Source organism: Peromyscus maniculatus, chromosome 3 (assembly GCF_049852395.1).
Source record: "Peromyscus maniculatus bairdii isolate BWxNUB_F1_BW_parent chromosome 3, HU_Pman_BW_mat_3.1, whole genome shotgun sequence".
Taxonomy (NCBI): Eukaryota; Metazoa; Chordata; class Mammalia; order Rodentia; family Cricetidae; genus Peromyscus; species Peromyscus maniculatus.
In genome coordinates this window covers 65,593,363-65,611,336 of record NC_134854.1, presented here as the reverse complement: position 1 = coordinate 65,611,336, position 17,974 = coordinate 65,593,363, and the positions used below count along the sequence as shown (strand labels likewise).

General features: G+C 51.2%; 1 protein-coding gene across 1 annotated transcript in view; it reads right to left on the bottom strand.

Annotated features, from left to right (window-relative positions):
• Nucleotides 1–1,172: 1,172 nt before the first annotated feature.
• Nucleotides 1,173–17,974, bottom strand: part of Znf862 (zinc finger protein 862) — a 28,767-nt gene continuing 11,965 nt past the window's right edge. The window contains exons 6-8 of the mRNA XM_006995449.4: nt 8,559–8,663; nt 5,618–7,735; nt 1,173–4,245 (exon numbers count right to left, since the gene is read on the bottom strand). Coding sequence (XP_006995511.2) covers nt 4,154–4,245; nt 5,618–7,735; nt 8,559–8,663 — 2,315 coding nt within the window. The 3' untranslated portion in view covers nt 1,173–4,153. The remainder of the gene's footprint in view (nt 4,246–5,617; nt 7,736–8,558; nt 8,664–17,974) is intronic.

Genomic DNA, 17,974 nt, shown 5'->3' with positions numbered 1-17,974 from the left:
CTTCTGCTGTAGTATTTCTCGTGTTTTTCGAGAGTCTACACGCCCAAGCTGGCCTTGAGTTCTCTCTTGACTCACTCAGCCTTCCATGTCTGTGATTACAGGTCTGTGTCATCATGCCTGGCTCTTTCTGCCATGCTAGGGGCAGATGAAGGGCTCCAGTCAGATGCACATCTGCACAGGGGCCTCTGGGAGCTGTCTTGTCTATGGAAAAAGGCTAAAACATGAGTCACGTCAGGATCCGTTCTTGGTGCAGAGGTGAACGTACCTTTGGGTGCTGAGGACAGAGGCAGCATTCAAAGTGCCGAGTGGAAGGCCCAGCCGTGGTACTGTCACGGGACAGCCTTCTGGGTCTGAGGATTGTGTTGACCCATGGGAAGACTCACACTAAATAGGCTCTGCCCTAAAGTCCCCAGCAACAGGGGCTATGACACTTGGAAGGCACGATGTAGCAGGTAGCTGCACCTTGGGTTCCCCTCACACTTGGAGAAGGCCCCCAGGTCTCAGCTCATCCCCTCACCTTCCAGCATGTTCCTTAAGAGGCCACCTTGCTAGCTGGCAGGTGCTGCCTTCCCTGGGAGCTTTCCTGCTAAGACAATGTTAGGCTCATGCCAGCGGAGACTGCCCAGGGCAGCCTGTTTCTAGGCTACACCCTCCCACCTCCAGGGAAGGCCAGGGAGGAGTCTCCAGCACCGCTGTGGGCTACCTCTCCTAACTTGCAGCTGCAGAGCTCTAGACCAGAAACAGCCAGCCAGCTGTTGCTTCCCGTGGCTCTCTAGTGCCCACTGAAAACCACATACAGGCAGACACGATATGACTGAGTCTCCTGGCCAGGGATTCGCTACTATCCAGCCTCTGTGCCACTTTGCTCCATCCTGCCCGGAGGGCTAGCGGAGGACCCCCGACCACCGGCAGAGCTGCAGAGAGCATCCTGAAACGGTTCTTTGGGAACTCTGTTGGGTGGTGTCACGGCTTTGGCACTGCTGTGATTTTCCTGTGAAAGCCAGGCTTTTGGATGAAAGCCCCGATAGCTCTGATGTACTGAGCAACAGTGAGCGCGGAGCACTTGATCCTAACCCAGGGTGCGCCGCACTCTCAGCTCCGTCTTCTCATACTCACGGGTAGAACCTCTCAGCTCACTCAGGATTCAGAGGAAGGAAATACAAAGACAGCAAAAAAGTCAAAGTCTGCTTTATTCAAATAACAAAAGTTAAGACTTGAACACGGTTTTTAAACCTAATTTGCACATCCTTGAAAACAGGAGCCCAGAGCATCCCAGACCGGTCATCCTTGTTCCTGGCTACACAGATGCCAGTCTGAGGGAACCTGTGACCGCCACAGTCCTGACCACACTCAGCACTCTAGGGACTTGCCCTTTGTGGTCCAAGGTCTGGAGGTGGCTGCACTCTACTGTGTTCGGCCGGCCAGGGGCTGAGCTTCCTTACTCCCCGAGTCTCTATGGGAGTGCTGAGTACAATGCTGGCTACTTGGAATAGCAGTCCCAGTGGGCACCAGCTATCAGGGGAGGGGAGGGGAGGGGAGGGGTGGGGAGGGGAGGGGAGTGCCAGGAAACAGGAGATGCTGTCCAGAGAACAGGCAGGGGCCAGAGGCACGGATCTCTATGAGTTCAAGGCCAGCCTCATCTACATAGAGACAGACAGCTGGGGTGGGCTGGGGTGGGGCCAAGCATGTGAAAAGGCAAGAGAGGAGGTGGAGGCCAGGGCTCAGGCCGAAGGGGCAGTGCCTCCTCTTCCTCACCATGCCCTTTGACTTGTTTTCCCCTGAGGCAAAACCAGGATGCTCCCAGGGAAAGGCAGCCATCCCTAAGGGCAACACAGGACCAGCCTGAGCACCAAGGCTGCAAGGTAAGCACGTCCACCTTGAGGACTGCACGAGGATATCGCTTCTTTGCCTTGAGCTGGCAGAGGGGCACTGGGGTTACCTTGTCTGGTCAAAACCTTGAGTAAGGCAAACACCTACGCTAATAGCCTGCTCTGTGCGTGACGGCCACCCAGTGCTTCTGGGGAGACTTAGCCTAGAAATAATCTGCTCCAAGGAGCCCCCTTTTCTATCTGAAGAAAACACCAGGAGGTGACCTCAGGGTGCTGGTGTGAAGAGGACAGGGGGCCGCTCCACCCGGTGGCCACCTCAGCTCCCCAAATCTCATTCCAGAAACCAGGCCGACATTACTCTCAGGACTGGGGTCTTGATGAGGGGATTGTTTGTCTGTTTGTTTGTTTGTTCGTTTGTTTGAGATAGGGTTTCTCTATGTAACAGTTCTGGCTGTTCCTGGAACTTGCTTTGTAGACCAAGCTGGCCTTGAAACCACTGAGATCTGCCTACCTCTGCCTCCCAAGTGCTGGAATTAAAGGTGTGCGCCACCCCTGCCCTGTGCTGAGGGGATTTTTAAAGGAAAGATGACAGGGAAAAGGTGAGCCATGTGGATGGAGACCTATACCTCAACCCTGACCTGGCAAATCCCTGGACCCTCAAAAGACTTGGCCTGGGCCATCTCCTAGACCTGGAGCCAAAGGCCTGTCCGCCCCTTTCCCCAAGCCCCCAGGCTGGACGGAGATTTTCTTGAGTGGGAAAACCGTACACTGCACACCCAGGCTAAGTGCTGAGGCTGAGAGCCATGGGGTCTGCACAGTGCTGAGGCACCTGGGTGCAGCATTGCTGGGGTGTTCAGCTCCTGCTGGAAGGGGTGGGCGGTGGCATGGTCAGGGGCTCTGTGCTCATAACACAGAGCCGGGAGCAGACAGGCAGCAAGCAGGGCTCCTGCCCACTTCAAAGGAGCAAGAGCTCTTCCATTGGGCACTTCTCCAACCTGGAGCGAAAGGCAGAACCTAGACAGATCATCCTAACCAAACAGACAACCACTGAGCCTGCAAGGCCAGTCTGCCCTGGGCTTCACAGTAGAGGCGGAATGTGAGAGGGCCCAAAGGCAGTTTTACTGGCGGCCCTTCTATGAGAGGGGAAGTGGCTTTTAGGCCAGAGAACACCCACGAAGGTCCTGGGGAAGCAAGCTTGTGAGAAACTGCAGCTGCTGAGCTGGGTTGGGGAGCAAGGTTCTTCTCGTCCAGGATGGGGCACGATTGACAAGCCCCGGTGCGTTCTGCAGAGGGATGGGTGCACCTGTCCTGTGGACAGCATGTGTGGACAGCACTTCTGCCTCCACTAGGACCCTAGGGGCAAAGCTGATGCCGTTACCGCTAAGGACAAGGCAGGGTAGGAGCAGCTGGGTGCTCTAGACAGGCCCCTCTCGCCAGGGTTTGAGGCTCCCATTCCTGCCATAGCTACAGGGAGCCAACAGGCACTTGGGTTCTCTGTGGCAAACACCACATGAGGAGTGAAACTGAGGCACAGAAGAGGAAGGGGCCGACCCTAGGCACACTGTCTGCAGAAGAGCTGGCCGGGATTCCACACCTCCCAGGTCCCACCTCTCCTGTACTCCTCAGGAAACTTCCACAGCAGCCACGCCCGGGGTTCGGGGGGGGGGGGGGGGGAACACCAGGCTCCCTTCAGAGGAAGCATGTCTCACTGTGTAGAAGCTGAGGTGACAGCACCTTCCTCAGGAGCGCTGTGCAAAGGATGCTGGTCTGTTTTGTGTTAAAGGCGGGCCTTGAGGGGAAGCTTCTCCTTGATTCTACTGCATGAGCTTCTGCAGTGGTCCAGAGCGGCCAATCCTGGGGGCTTCTGCAGCAGGCCAAGGTCTCTGGACCATGGTCATTTCCACCACCGAAGTGGCCTTCCTCAGAGGCCACCTCCTGTTCGTGCCAGGGATGCAGAGAGCTGGGGTATTCACCTGCTTCAGGAAAGTCCTTTGCCACCATCCTGTGTGGGATGAACTCTCATGGCAGGATTCTCTCTTTGGGAAGAACAGGCCTGAGGGAAGTGCCTCTCTGGTATGCTTTGGCACTGGGAGGCACTGTTATGCCTTGAGGACCTTGTCCCTTGGGGATGCTTGCTTCAACCCTTTGTCATGCCCACATCCTGGTCCCATGGGGTATCCTACCAGGACAGCCTAGAATCTTCAGAGAGCCTCTCTCCACGATCCAGGGTGCCCCAGAGCCCGGTCTAAGCCACTCTTCAGAACCATAGGGCCTTTGAGAAGGTATAGGGCCCAGGAACCTTCACCATGTGATCTTTCTGAACCTCATGGCTCCCCAGAAGATGTGATGGATGTCTTCTGGACCATGGATTCCTCCTTACAGAGAGCTTCCATCCCCTCCTTCCTGAGTCCTGTATCTGTGGAGGAGACAATGATAATGACACTGAGCAATGGGTGGGTGCCTTCCCTACCCTATGTCTAAGTGTGGTAACGGCGACATCCAGTACAGACCGGACAGGCCAGCACTGCACCCCACACCACTCACCTGCCTGTTCTGCTTGTTCTTTTTCCTCCCGGCCCAAAGGATTGGGTTGGAGCTTTGTCCTCAGGGGACATCTGCAAATGTCTGGAGGTTCTTTTGGTTGTCACAACTGAGATGCAGATACTGGTATTCCAAAGGGGAACTAATGGTCCCACCCAGTGCATTGGGACCCACTGCAAGGAGTTACCGGGCCCTGAACGTTCACAAGGCCTGCTGGGGGGTGACAACATCACACACAGCTTGCTAGTGTCCCCATTTGCTTCCTTGTGGGTACCAGTTTCACTAACCCCATCGAGAGGACAGCTTTTCTCCCTTACCCTGGTGCAGGGGACAGACTCAATGAGATCACTCTTTGCTATCACGTGGAAGGAGACACACCTCCTACTTCCTGTCCATTTGGGGTGCCGGGGCCATCAGTCTTCCCACCAAGTCTCTGTCACCCCTGATATTCAAGTCCACTGCCAATGACCACAGGCTCAGCAGTAAAAAAATAGCTGTGGGAGCAGTCGAAGGTGAGCGGCCGGAAAAGCGGCGAGAGACACGCGCTCTCTGCCCCTGCTGAGCATCAGTGTGGAGGACCCTCACTGGTGGAGGGCTTTGGTCTCCAGGACTGGAGGACAGGGGTGTTTCCATTCGGCTCCCAGTGCTTTGCCTTATGATAGACTACAACCCCACCCTCTGGCTGGTGGCTAACGGAGGCTCCCCATCTGTTTTCAGGCTCCCCTGCTCCAGGGATTCCCACAGCCCCAGATGGGATACCTCTCCACTTCCTCCACAGCCACCCTGACCCTCCCTGCTGTCTTCTCTCCTGAACCCCACTGCCAGACCCAAGTCAAACCGATACAGCTTAGAACGTGATACCGCCGCCGCTGCCTGACGTCTCCAGCCCTTCAATTTCCAGCAGTGGGTTTCATCTCAGCGCCACGATGCTCGAGTGGCCAGACTGCTGTCTGCTCACTCACCCCAGCACCAGGACACTGGCTCACAGAGGGGCGAGACCTACAGCCGGGGCAGGTGACCCCACAGACTGCACGCGGCAGTACGCCTGCCGTCAGGATCTGGAGCACCAGGGCTCTCTAGCCGGGTCACTGCTCCTCCAGGGTAGCTCTCCCGTCTCCAGCTCCTCCCTGCAGCGCTCCATAGGTCCCTCCTTTGTGGGCTGACTTGCTCAGACTCTGGCTCAGTGTGGGACTGGGAACACTAGGGGCTCCTCTTTGGTTCCCATTCTCACGGTTTTGGGTACTTACTGGCATGGGAGCGGGCAGGCACCTGGGCACAGGCATCCATGTGGCTGAAGCGTCGTCCTGAAGAGGTCAGGTACCAGTGCTGGATGGCTGGCTGGGGGTCATACTCCGTGACTGCCACGCCATTCAGGGCTGTCATCATGAGTGTGTTGAGCACCTCATTGGAGAGCTTGGTCCTCTCATCAGTCCTGATCCTGTTCATGGCCTTGAATCCCCGTTCACAGCAGGAAGTGGAGAGGGGCACACTGACCACCACAGCCAGGAGCTTGCTCAGCAGCGGGAGTCGGCAGTGCTGAGTCAGGGCGTTCTTACACAGCATCGAGAATGGAAGGTTCTGGTTCGCTGCTTTCAGGCTCAGCCACTCCTCCAGCAGCGCTTCCTCACTGTACCCCATGGGGAGGGAAAGCTCAAAAGACCTGGCCAGGCTGAGCATGTCCCTGTTCCCAAAGCAGGCCAGTTCAACCCCGCTAGGCCAGGCCATGGTGTCTAACACCTCCATGCTCTTGAGCTGAGTGGGGCGGTCTGCATCGAACCTCTGCCGGAGGTACTCGGCCCCAGTCAGGATTGTTCTCTCCCTGTCTGCCTGGAACCACTGCTCTGCATTCTCCACTCTGTCCAGGAAGATGCCATGGAGCTGCCCGTCCTGGAAACTGGCATTGAACTCCTCTTCCTTAGGCCCCGCCTGTTGGCGGAGACTCTCCAGTGCCACGTAGGCGTGCCCCAGGGTAGAATTCACTTCTGTGACCAGCACAAGCTCCTTCTGGCATACCTCCAACAGAGGCCTGTAGATGCTCAGGAAATCCAAAAGGAAGTGACAGAACTTGATGAAATGGAAGCCCTTCATCAGCTTCAGCATGCCCCTGGCTCTCTGACCAATCTGGCCCCCAGCCTCCACCACACTCTGAAGGTGCCTAGCCAGGGCAGGCCAGCTCACGATGAGCGCGTTCAGAGTGCGCCTTTTGCTGGCCACCCACCTGACAGCGTTCAAGTCCTTCAGACGGATGATCTCTTGCTCCAGGAGAGCTGCACTGCTCTGCAGCTCACTGAGCCTCTTATTCGAGGACTGATAAAACTTGAAGACGGTCCGGATGTGCCGATCGCACTTCCTCACCAGCTCAATGCTCCCACACGCGTCCATCACAGCCACGTGCAGCTGGTGGGCCACACTGTGCACAGGCAGGAGCTGAGGGATGATCTCCCGGAACTTTTCCACAAGGCCTCCCTTGCAGCTCAGCATGGCAGACCCGTCAGTCCCCAGGCCCACCACCCAGCCAGGCTTCCGGAAAGGGATACCCAGCTCATCCAGGGCAGCAACGATGGTCTCAAAGTACCCATCTACTGTCTCGCTGGAGAGAGGGGCCAGGGTGATGTACGATTCCTTCACCTCCATCTGCTTCAAGTAGCGCATGTATATCCCCACGCAGGCCTGGTTGGAGGAGTCTGTGCAGCTGTCCAGCAGCAGGCTCACACACGGGGAGTTCTGAATGTCCCTTAGGATCTCCTTCTTCAGCGTCTCGGAGATATACCTGATGAACTGGGTGCACGCAGTGCGATTCCGGTACTTGCCCAATAGCGTGGTGCCAGTGTTCTGGAGGAGCTGCAAGACCTTCTCGAAGTCATTCAGAGGCCTAGAGTGGTAGGCAATGGAGTAGGCTGCATTGAAGAAGTGCTCCATGTTGGCCATGAGGTCGCTGGAGATCTCTGGAGTGAGGGTGGGCTGAGGGCTGTCACCTCTGATCTCCACGGTGTTGACACACAGGTTGTGTGCCTTACTGACTTCATGGTATTTTAAAGTCTCCACCTTAAAAGGCCCAGCGTAACCCTGGACTAAGCGGGATGACTTGTCGTGGAGAGTTGGTCTCTCTCTGCAAACAGAGCAGAACAGCTTGGTCTCCTTGGAGTCCATTACTAACCAGGGGAACTGCCCAAACCAGGACCTCTGAATGGAACGGGGCCGGTATGTCCTCTTGACCTTCTGAGGTCCGTCCACTTCTCCTTCACACATGCTGGGAGGACAGTGAGAGGCACACGTCTCCACGGAGGCTGGCAGTGAGAAGGACGCTGCAGCTGAGGCCTGGGTTTGGATGCTGGCTTCTCTCACTGCCACCGTCTTCTCCTTCCCTTCAAAGACATGATGAAATTATGAATGAAATTATGCTTGGTTTTGCTGTTCCGAGCTCTGCGGTCTACCAGCTAAGACACCTGCACCGAGTAAGACCCTGAAGCAGAGAAGCCGCACATGCCCCTTCCCAGCCAATGCCAGCCGCTACGAGCCCTTCCCAGCATTACTAGTGAAGGCCGCCCTGGTTCCCTGACAGGTTGTTTGTTCTTCTGTTGGCTCCCCATCTACTCACCGGATACCCCAGGACTATGAGACAGGCGATGCTGATGAGCTTAATCAGCCACCCTTGGCCACAGACATTATTAGATAAACAGGCAACTTTAATCTTCTCGTGAAGATTAAACAAGTGAGGTTAAATCCAAGCGCCTTCATCTTCTCATGAGTCTCAGAAGGAGGTTAAGATCCACAGAGTGGCTACTGGCCCATGAGTTATGGATGGGGAGTGTAAAACACATAGTTCTCACAGGCCACAGAGCCGCCACTGCTCCCCAGGAGGAGAGGAGAGGAAACCCTCAGAGTCAGGTCCCGCCCACTGCTCTGTCCAGTGTCTCTCATTTACCTCCCCCCAGCTCGGCCACAGCTATCAGCTAAGGCTATCAGCACTTCTGCTTGTCAGAGGACCTTATTTCTTCTATGCGGCCCCGGCGGCCGAGACTGTTCTACAGTCTCAGGTAGGTCTAGTTCCTTATTCATCTCTGCCTACCTGTGGCCTAGTAACATAATCAGTCCAGGATAAGCACGGCTAAACTCATGTTGTGTGGCTTCCCACTGCTACATGTGTCCAGACTTGTGCCTTTTAGAACTTGATGGGGCTAGACTCACCTAGGGATCGACTTCTCCCTGGCTTTAGCCTGTTAGGGTCCTTGATCCAGGGTGCGGCTCTCCGTTTCAGTCTTGTGATCAAGTCTGGCTTGGCAGCAGGTGGCTCTGATGCAGAATTGAAGATTCATAATATCACTGGGCTGGCAGAGCACATAGCCCACCACAAGCTAGACCTGGCCCTGCAATATGCAGAGATGACTGAGTTCTGTCCTGGGTAAGGACCAGGTCGTGGGACAGACTTAGAACATACTCACTTGAATGCCTAAGTAGCGGCCGGGAAAGACTTAATTCTTAGCCAGGATGGATGACTTCTACGGCCAGCCATGAGAACCAAGAGCCAGTAAGATGCGTCCAGAAGGGAAGTGGAGAAAAGAGACAGAATAAAACAGAAGGAGAAAGACGCAGCATGCAGTGCAATGCCCATGCAAGAGGCTGAAGTTGCCATCAGCGGCCTGTGCTTGATCCCCACCCCACGTAACCTCAGCGGGCCTTTGTGCAGGTGACTAGCTAGCTGCACATATCTGAGTGAAGAACTTTAAAGACATCTACCATCTGCAATGGGCCCTGGAAGAGGATCAGGAGAGTTACACACTACTCTTAGTTCAGGGTATGCAAAAAACTGCTTCCTTATTTAATGTAAACTCCTCTACTATCTCCTTTTGTGCTTTTGTATGCAATAAAGGGCCAGAAAGGTGGCTCAGTGGGTAACGATGCTTGCCACTAAGCCTGATGATAGGAAAGAAATTACTCCCACAAGTTGTCTGCTGACCTGTACATCTATGCCATGTCTCTCTCTCTCTCTCTCTCTCTCTCTCTCTCTCTCTCTCTCTCTCTCTCTCTCTCTCTCTCTCTCTCTCTCTCACACACACACACACACACACACACACACACACACAATGTTTAAAACACGTAGAAGTAGCTAGAAGCTTGAGTGCTTCTGGGAGGAACTGAAGGATGTTTATCCTCTGGACCACTTGGATATTCACATGCATGACATGGATATCCGTGTATCCACATGTCTACTCTTAATAAAAACGAAGGAGGTAAATGACTACAGTATGGTAGACTGAACAGCTGTCCTTCTTGAAATGGCTTTAAAAGAAGAGTGAAGGAATAACCAGAAGCACCAGCCCAGAGAAACACTGTGCTGCACACAGGACACAGAAGATGTGCAGCCTATACCACAGGGGAGGCTGGTGGTCTGCAGCACAGACAGATTCAGATGTAGGCTCTGGTGGCAGGACTGGGGTGGGGTGTCGGGAGTCATCAGTGGGTACGGAATGAACAGAGCCAAGACAGGAACAACCTGTTGTTCAGAGACCTAGGAGGCCCTTGCAGCTCTCCAGGGAAACTAGGAAACAGCACCAAGGCAGGAGAAGGAGAACAGAGGCGAGCACATGAGAAACCCTTCCGAGACACTCCAGACCCAGGACATGGAAAAGGGAAGGAGAGTGGTGTTTAAAACAAACGGGTTTCAGTTCACAGGCTCAGGGGTACACTGCTGGACGCCAAGCACCCGGCTGCTGCCTGGGTGGATGTGTGCATGTGTGCGTGCGTGCATCCTGTACCTTCTATACCAGCGACAGAAAGGGTGGATGTGTGCATGTGTGTGTGCGTGCATGTGTGCTGTGTGTGCGTGTGTGTGTGTGTGTGTGTGTGTGTGTGTGTGTGTGTGTGTGTGTGTGTCTGTGAGAGAGAGAACTGGAACTGTCCTCCCTTGCCTTCCAAATGCCAACAAATAATAGCTTTTGTAGTCTCTTCTAGGACACACTCAAATTATAGCTGATCCTCACAGTGTCACCTACCCTTAAATGACTGCACAGAGCTTCCTGTTGGCTTTTAAAGCTTTATTTATTTATTATTATTAACTATTATTATTATTAGGGGTTTTTTTGAGACAGGGTCTCTCCATATAGCCCTGGTTGTCCTGGAATTCACTCTGTAGACCAGGCTGGCCCCAAACTCACAGAGACCCACCTGCCTCTGCCTCTCAAGTACTCAGATCAAAGGCATGTGCCACCACACCTAGCAAGGTTTTGTTTTTAAATAGGAATGAAGTTAGAAAATAATAGTTTAAGAAAAGCTTCCTATGTGAAAACGAGAGATTAACAACAAGCAGGGAAAGTACTAGATCCAGGAGACTGCAGGGAGCAGCATGGGACCTTAAGACAGGAACCAAGAATTAATACTGAGGGGTTGTGACAGGGCTCAGCTCCCTGATCTTCCAGAGGACCAAGTTCATTTTCCAGCACCCACACTGGTGGCTCACAACTGCCCCTAAGTCCAGCTCCAGGACACCTGACTCTCTTCTGATCTCTGTGGGCACCGCCACACACGTGGCAGACACTCACAAACATACACATCAATAAAAACAATCTTTTAGAAAGTGTATTCATTTTTATGTACGGTTGTTTGGTCTGCATGTATGTCCGAGCACTGTGTGTGTATCTGGCGTCCTCAGAGGCCTTAGGACTGGAGTTAGAGAAGTGTGAGCCACCATGTGGATGCTGGGAATCAAACCCATGTCCTCTGGAAGAGCAGCCAGTGTTCTCAACCCTGAGCCCTCTCTTCAGCCCCCAAATTAATAGTTTTAAAAATAAAGGACTTTGCAGGGTGGTGGTGATGCACACCTTTAATCCCAGCACTCAGGAGGCAGAGCCAGCAGATCTCTGTGAGTTCGAGGCCAGCCTGGGCTACAGAGTGAGCTCCAGGACAGGCACCAAAACTACACAGAGAAACCCTGTCTTGAAAAACCAGAAAAAAAAAGGGGGGGTGGGGGGCTTCAAGAAAAAGAGTTAATGTCGACAGCAAGAAAAGTCATGACGGTGCTGCAGGAAAGAAGAAAGGGAGCTCAGAAACAACAGCAAAAATAAAAGGCAGAAAATAGAGAAAAAGAAATAAAACAGAGTCTAAGTCTAGCAAGCATCTGCTAACACAAGAGTTCTGAGAAAAAAGAAAAAGAAGAGATTGAGGACATCACTGGTACAAAGTTGTGGAGGGGAGGGGGCCCAGAGCTCCTGTAACACCCACTGGAGCATATATATCATGAAGTACACTAGTACACTAGAAGAGATTTTCAAAAGGTATTAGTACTCTTATTTATGCACATGTGTGTGTAGGTGTGTATACATGAGTGTTAGATGCCCCGAGGCTGGAGTTACAGGCAATTGTGAGCTGCCAGATGTGGGTGCTGGAAACTAAACACAAGTTCTCTGCAAGAGCAGCTCATGGTAACTGCTGAGCCATCTTTCCAGCCCCCACTGGGATAGATTTTAAAAGCTCTCAGAGGAGAAATAATATGTTGTGTTCAAAGACTTAGGAATAAGAAGGGTATTCAATTTCTCAGCAGTGCCAGTAAAAACCCAACACAACAATGCTCTCAACCCATGCTGAGGAAATGGTTTCCATCTGGACTCCATGCCCATCAAGTCATCACTCAATCATGTTGGGTACCATGAAGGCCCCTGCAAATCCTAAAGACACCTGCAGTGTCTTAAAAAGAAGCTCTTGGATCTACCATTTGCTAGGAAGCTACCAGAAGATGTGTCTTCTAAAACGTCCACAAAAAGGAAAGATCCAGGAAGTGGGAACGTGACACAAGAGACTCCAAGCCACAGTGTGTGACAGGCCTAGGAACAAATCTGAGCAGGGGAGAGGAAGGCCCAAGAGGAGAGCGCCCAGAAAAAGGATGACGGCAACAGATCTCAGGATGTTTGACCACAGGCAAAGACATCAGATGTGTTTCTTAACTCCACTGGAGAGTTCAGACAAAATCAGAGGGAGTACAAAAAAAAAAATTAACCAAATAAAAAATATGAAAAAAATTCTACTTCCAGGGTGAAAAAACTCTATAATGAAGGAAACAGCACAATACAGCACTCGGCAGTAAACAACACACAAACACAATCAGGCAAATAACTCACATTGATGTAACCATAAAAGTGTGCTATACCTGTTCTGAGAGGATGGAGGGGAGAGAAGTGGACCTGCGTGGCGTAAGAGGCCATGTCTTCATCCTCCACAGTAGGGACCACTAGGTAACATCTAAAATTAAACCAGGAAGAGCAATGAGCACATGCAACAGGGTACTTAAGTATGACTCTGCCTGCCTGTTTGGGCTGAGGGCATCAAGTATGAGGCACCAGGACCAGGTAGATGCTCGGCAGGTAAGAGTACCTGCCACCAGGCGTGACAACCTGGGTTCAAGTCCTAGGACCTATGTAGTGGAAGGAGAGAAACAAACTCCTCCCACAAGTTGTCTTCTGACTGGCAGGCACGCACCACAGACATGCACACATCTGCAATACATAAATATAATTCTAGAAGAGTTTAAATGGAGTTTTGTTGCCTGTAACAGGGCAACAAGGCCCCTACAAGACACTACAGGCTAATAAGAAACCCAGGGCTAGAAATGGGTTACTTCTTTTGGAGTTGGCCAGTGAGGTCCCATAGAACCCCCAACATTACAGGCCACTGCCAACAGTAATGGTTACCCTCCAGAACTCGATGGTGAGACCCCACAGCTGATGACACGACTTGAATTGAGTCATAGATAGGACATGGAGACATCAAACTGGTACTGACCTAGAAGCTTTGGCCCCATTGGTCAGCACTCATAGAGCTGGAAGGTGTTATGCATGCTGCTGGAGGAGTAAAGCAATCTCAAATCTTACCCACTGTGAACCCTGCAGACATGCCCACTGGTACAATAGTAAGATAAATGTCGTGGGAGTAACCAACCACCTTCTGACTAGATGTAACACCAGTTCCGTAAGATAGGAGCTGTACCTGACACCATTACCGAGGCCAAGAACCTGTGGCTAGACAGGTCATAGGCCCAAGGGGAGAACGTACCATCATTCTAAATGCACACAGTATTTAACAAACTGATAATGACTTATCTTCACACCCATAGATTAGAGCTCCTCTTGACCCTCCTCAGGGAAGCTTCTTCCTCAAGTAGATGGCAATTACCAGAGACCCACAACTGGTGAAGGTGCAGAGAATAAGAGACGGTGGAATGCTCCGCCTTAAGTGGGACCTCTATATCATATTCCCCCTCTCCAAGCCCAGGGATCATTGCGGAAGAGGGGGCGGAAAGAGTGTAAGAGCCAGTGTTCTCTGGACAGGGCAGCTGCATACATGGACTAAGAGCAGTTGGGACATCATGCACAAGACCTCTGCAAGCTCAAGTCAGGCTTGAGTCCAAGCATTGGCAGGGGAGGTGGGCACAAAATTCTCCCCCTTTTGGCAACTGATGGCTGCTGGGAAAGGGAGAATCAGCTTTGTGAGGGTGTGGTCCCTGGTAGGTTGACCATGCTCTAAAGCACAAATTGGACTCAATGAGTTTTTTCTTTTAAATGATACAAATTTGGGTGAGTAAGAAAAAGGGTGTGGATCTGGGAGGAGTTGGAGAGGGGTGAATACAATAAAGACAAAGTCATCAAATAACGAATTTTTAAAAATGAGGCACCTGCCACCTATCATTCAAGTGGGGTCATGGCACAAACACAGAAAGCAGACGGTGCTGCCCCTGACCTGTGAGGAGGCAGGCAGAGCGGACCCTGAAGAGGTCAGGAAGCAGATGTTGGAGATGTTTGGGGGAAAGCTGTCAAGTGGATCGTGAACCCCCTCCTGCTACCATAGGGAAGGTGGGGATGCAACACCCCTCTCCCTGTAGCTGTGGGGGTTGTCATAGGAACAGCTGAGGGTGCTCCTTTGTTAATGAACTACAAGAAAGCCAAGCCCCAAGTTCCACACCCAAATGAAGGATGTGGCACTAGCAGGGAAGAGCTTGCAGCCTTCCTCCCCAGGTCCTCCCGGGCAGAATCTCTGGGCCAGGATCTTGATTCTGGGTTTATGAGAACCAGAGTAGGGAGCCCAGCTGAGCTTACTGGGTCTTCTGACCTGGAGAACTTCAAGACAATAAATATTTCTGATCCTTCTTGGCCACTCTCATCCCCAGTGTGGCAGGGGCCACCCCAAAAGTCAGATCTAAAAGGATTATTGTGATCCTGGCTTGTTCCTCACTCCCTCGCTCCAGGCTGCCCTAACCTGGAGGCACAGTCCTGTATCCAGCTCTGGCTTCCCCTTGGTCATTCTAACATTCCTACTTGTCTCCTGGGCAGATCTTCCCTCTCAGATTTGGTTTCCATTAGGTGATACAACTTCTCCCCATCTTCACGGGGCCAGGCTGTAGTTAAGAATCTCTTTCACAGGCAGGCACTGCTCTTCTGAAGTGAATGACTCATTTGCTTAGCACAAGATGCCTTCTTGACTAATAAAAATCCTAGGTTAAGGGGCTGTGGATGCTGGTAGAGGGTTTGCCCTGTATGCACAAAGCACTGGACTCAATCCCTAGCACAATATAAACCTGGTGGGGTGCATGCCTCTAGTCTTAGCACCTGGGAGGTGAGGCAGGAGGATTAGATGTTCAATGTCATCTTCAACTATACAGTGAGTTTGAGGCCAGCCTGAAATACACCAGAATCCTGAGGTCTCAAACAACCAAACTAACCAGACCAAACCAAAATAACCAAACAACCAAAATAACCAAGCCAAAACAAATGAAACTAAAGACTCAGGTCAGCCTGAGTGTTTCTATTACTGACAAATGTCCATCCCTCTTTCTTCTTTCTGTCTCTTTCCTTTTCTTTCACAGAGTCTCAGGCTGGCCTTCCAAACCCTTGATCCTTCTGCCTCAGCCTCCTGAGTCCTGGGATTACAGGCATGTACCACCATGTCCAATGACAAGTTTTAGTTTCTTAATGGTTAAATGTAAACTAGATTTCTAGATGCTTTTTTGGCAGGAAGGAAGAGACCTCATCAAACATGATCAGAATGTGAAAACAGAATGTAAAACACAGAAATAAAAGAACAGCTGGGCAATCTGCAGATGACAGACAAAATAGTTCTAAATGAGTGAACCCCAAAGAGAGACTAACAGGAAACACTGAGTGAGAAAGGCTGTAGACAGAACTCGGAGCAGAGCACTGGCCTAGCGTGTAGGGGCCCTGTGTTCCGCCCCGAAAGCCATGAAAGATCAAATAGAACCAAGCTCTCCTCTCTATGAAAAGATGACTGTCCTCTGTATGTTCAGCACTGTTGGAACAGCCAGGTACCTGTGACAGGTGAATTACAAGTCTACAGAGCTGAGAAGTTTTGAGCCATCCAACTGCTAAATGAATGGAAATTAATGTTAAATTTCACTGCACCAAACTAAAATTTCTGTTTGAGAACAGGTCAAGGGCTGGGGATGTAACTCAGTGGTTGTACTGGCTAGTTTTATGTCAACTTGACACAGGCTAGAGCCATCAGAGAAGGGAGCTTCATTTGAGAAAATGACTCCATAAGATAGGGCTGTAGGCAATCCTGTAGGGCATTTTCTTAATTAGTGATTGTGGGTGGTGCCATCCCTGGGCTGGTGGACCTGGGGTTCCATAAGAACTCAGGCAGAATAAGCTATGAGGAGCAAGCCAGTAAGTAGCACCCTCTGTGGCCTCTGCATCAGCTCCTGCCTCCAGGTTCCTGCCCTGCTTGAGTTCCCATCTCCATTTCCTTTGAAGATGAACTGTGATGGGGAAGCATACACTGAACAAACCTCTTCCTCCCCAAGTTGCTTTGGTCATGGCGTTTCATCATAGCAGTAGTAACCCTAAGACAGTGGTTGTCTTAGTTTGGGTTTCTATTGCTGTGATGAGAAACCATGATCACAGCAGCTCTTATAAAGGGCTGGCCTACAGTTCAGAGGCTTAGTCCATTATCATCATGACTGGAAACATGGTGGCATGCAGGCAGACATGGTGCTGGAGAGGAGCTGAGAGTTCTACATCTGGATAGGCAGGGAACAGGCAGAGAGAGTGACAATGGCCCTGGCTTGAGCATTTGAAACCTCAACACCCGCCCCCAGTGACACACTTCTTCCAACAAGGCCACACCTCCTAACAGTGCCACTCCCTATGAGCCATGGGGGCCGTTTTCATTCAAACCACCACAGTGGCAAAGCAACTGCCTAGAATGAGCAAGGCCCTCTATTCCATCATTAGCTACAAACCAAAATAAAAGCCAGACTCAGGAATAACAAACTTGCCGGGCAGCAGTAGCTCACACCTTTAATCCCAGCACTCAGGAGGCAGAGCCAGGCGGATCTCTGTGTGTTCAAGGCTAGCCTGGTCTACAGAATGAGATCCAGGATAGGCACCAAACCTACACAGAGAAACCCTGTCTCGAAAAACCAAAAAACCAAATAACCAAAAACAAACAAACAAACAAAACTCTGAAATAGCATTGGAACTCTGTAATTGCCTTTCCCACTATAAACTCTGAGAAGAAGCAGTGAGGAGATAGACTAAAGTAAGAACAAAAGGGAGTGTGTGGCCAAGATGTCACCCACTTCTCACTAAGGTGACAGAACCAGCAGTGATCCACAGGGACAGTGTGAAAGACCAACTGCTAGCTACCCGCAAAGGGGTCGGGGTACGACAAACAAAAAGACTGGCATCTTCTGTGGCTGCGTGAACTTTTCAATGACCGTATCTTATGCATGGTGCCATCTTTAATGCCAGCACGATGAACACCAATGTCTCAACTCAAAGAAAGGGAGTCCAGCTAGTAACAGACACGCACGACAGGGGTTGTATCCGAGTCCGCTGTACATGCAGAGACAGGGCAGCAGGACTCCCTTCGGACACTTACCAGATGAATGACTGTGGTCTGGGCACTGTCCTCTATATGGAAAGTATTACTGCCTACTTTCAGAATTGGTTTAAATATCACATCAAACATACAGAAGGCTTTTAACACAGGACCAGCCCTTGGCAGACATTCAGGCCACAGCAAAGCCACTGCTGCCATTGCCAGACATTAAAAAAAAAAAAATACCTTACCAAAAGAAAACCATGAAGCATTCCTATGTACGCAGATCATAGTATTTTGAGCTAAGATACAAGGAACAGGTTTTAAAAATTAAAAGACAATGCAAAATTGTCTGGAAGCAAACTGCCTTACTACTGAAGGCTACTTTGAAAAAAGAAAACCCAACTTTTTAAAGTCAGTGTGTAATTACTTTGTTTGTCTGTTATAAGGTCTTACTCTGTAACCCTGGCTGATCTGGAACTCTCTGTATCCAGCATGGCCTCAAACTCACAGTGAGCTTCCTACCTTAGTTTCCTGCCCAGCTGGCATGCAATTTTTGCAAATGCATTTCCCCTGGATCTTGCTTCCTAGCTGTACAGTAGCGGCACTGATGTTCTGGAAGCACATCAGCATCACAGGCACCAGATCAAAGGGACAGAGACAAGTCCTCCGTCACTGTAAGATAATGATTACTCAAGAAACTTCTGAAATGTCTGGGGAGCCATGTAAGACTGCAAGTAGCTATTGCAGTGGCAGAGCATTTACCCGGCACATAGAAGGCC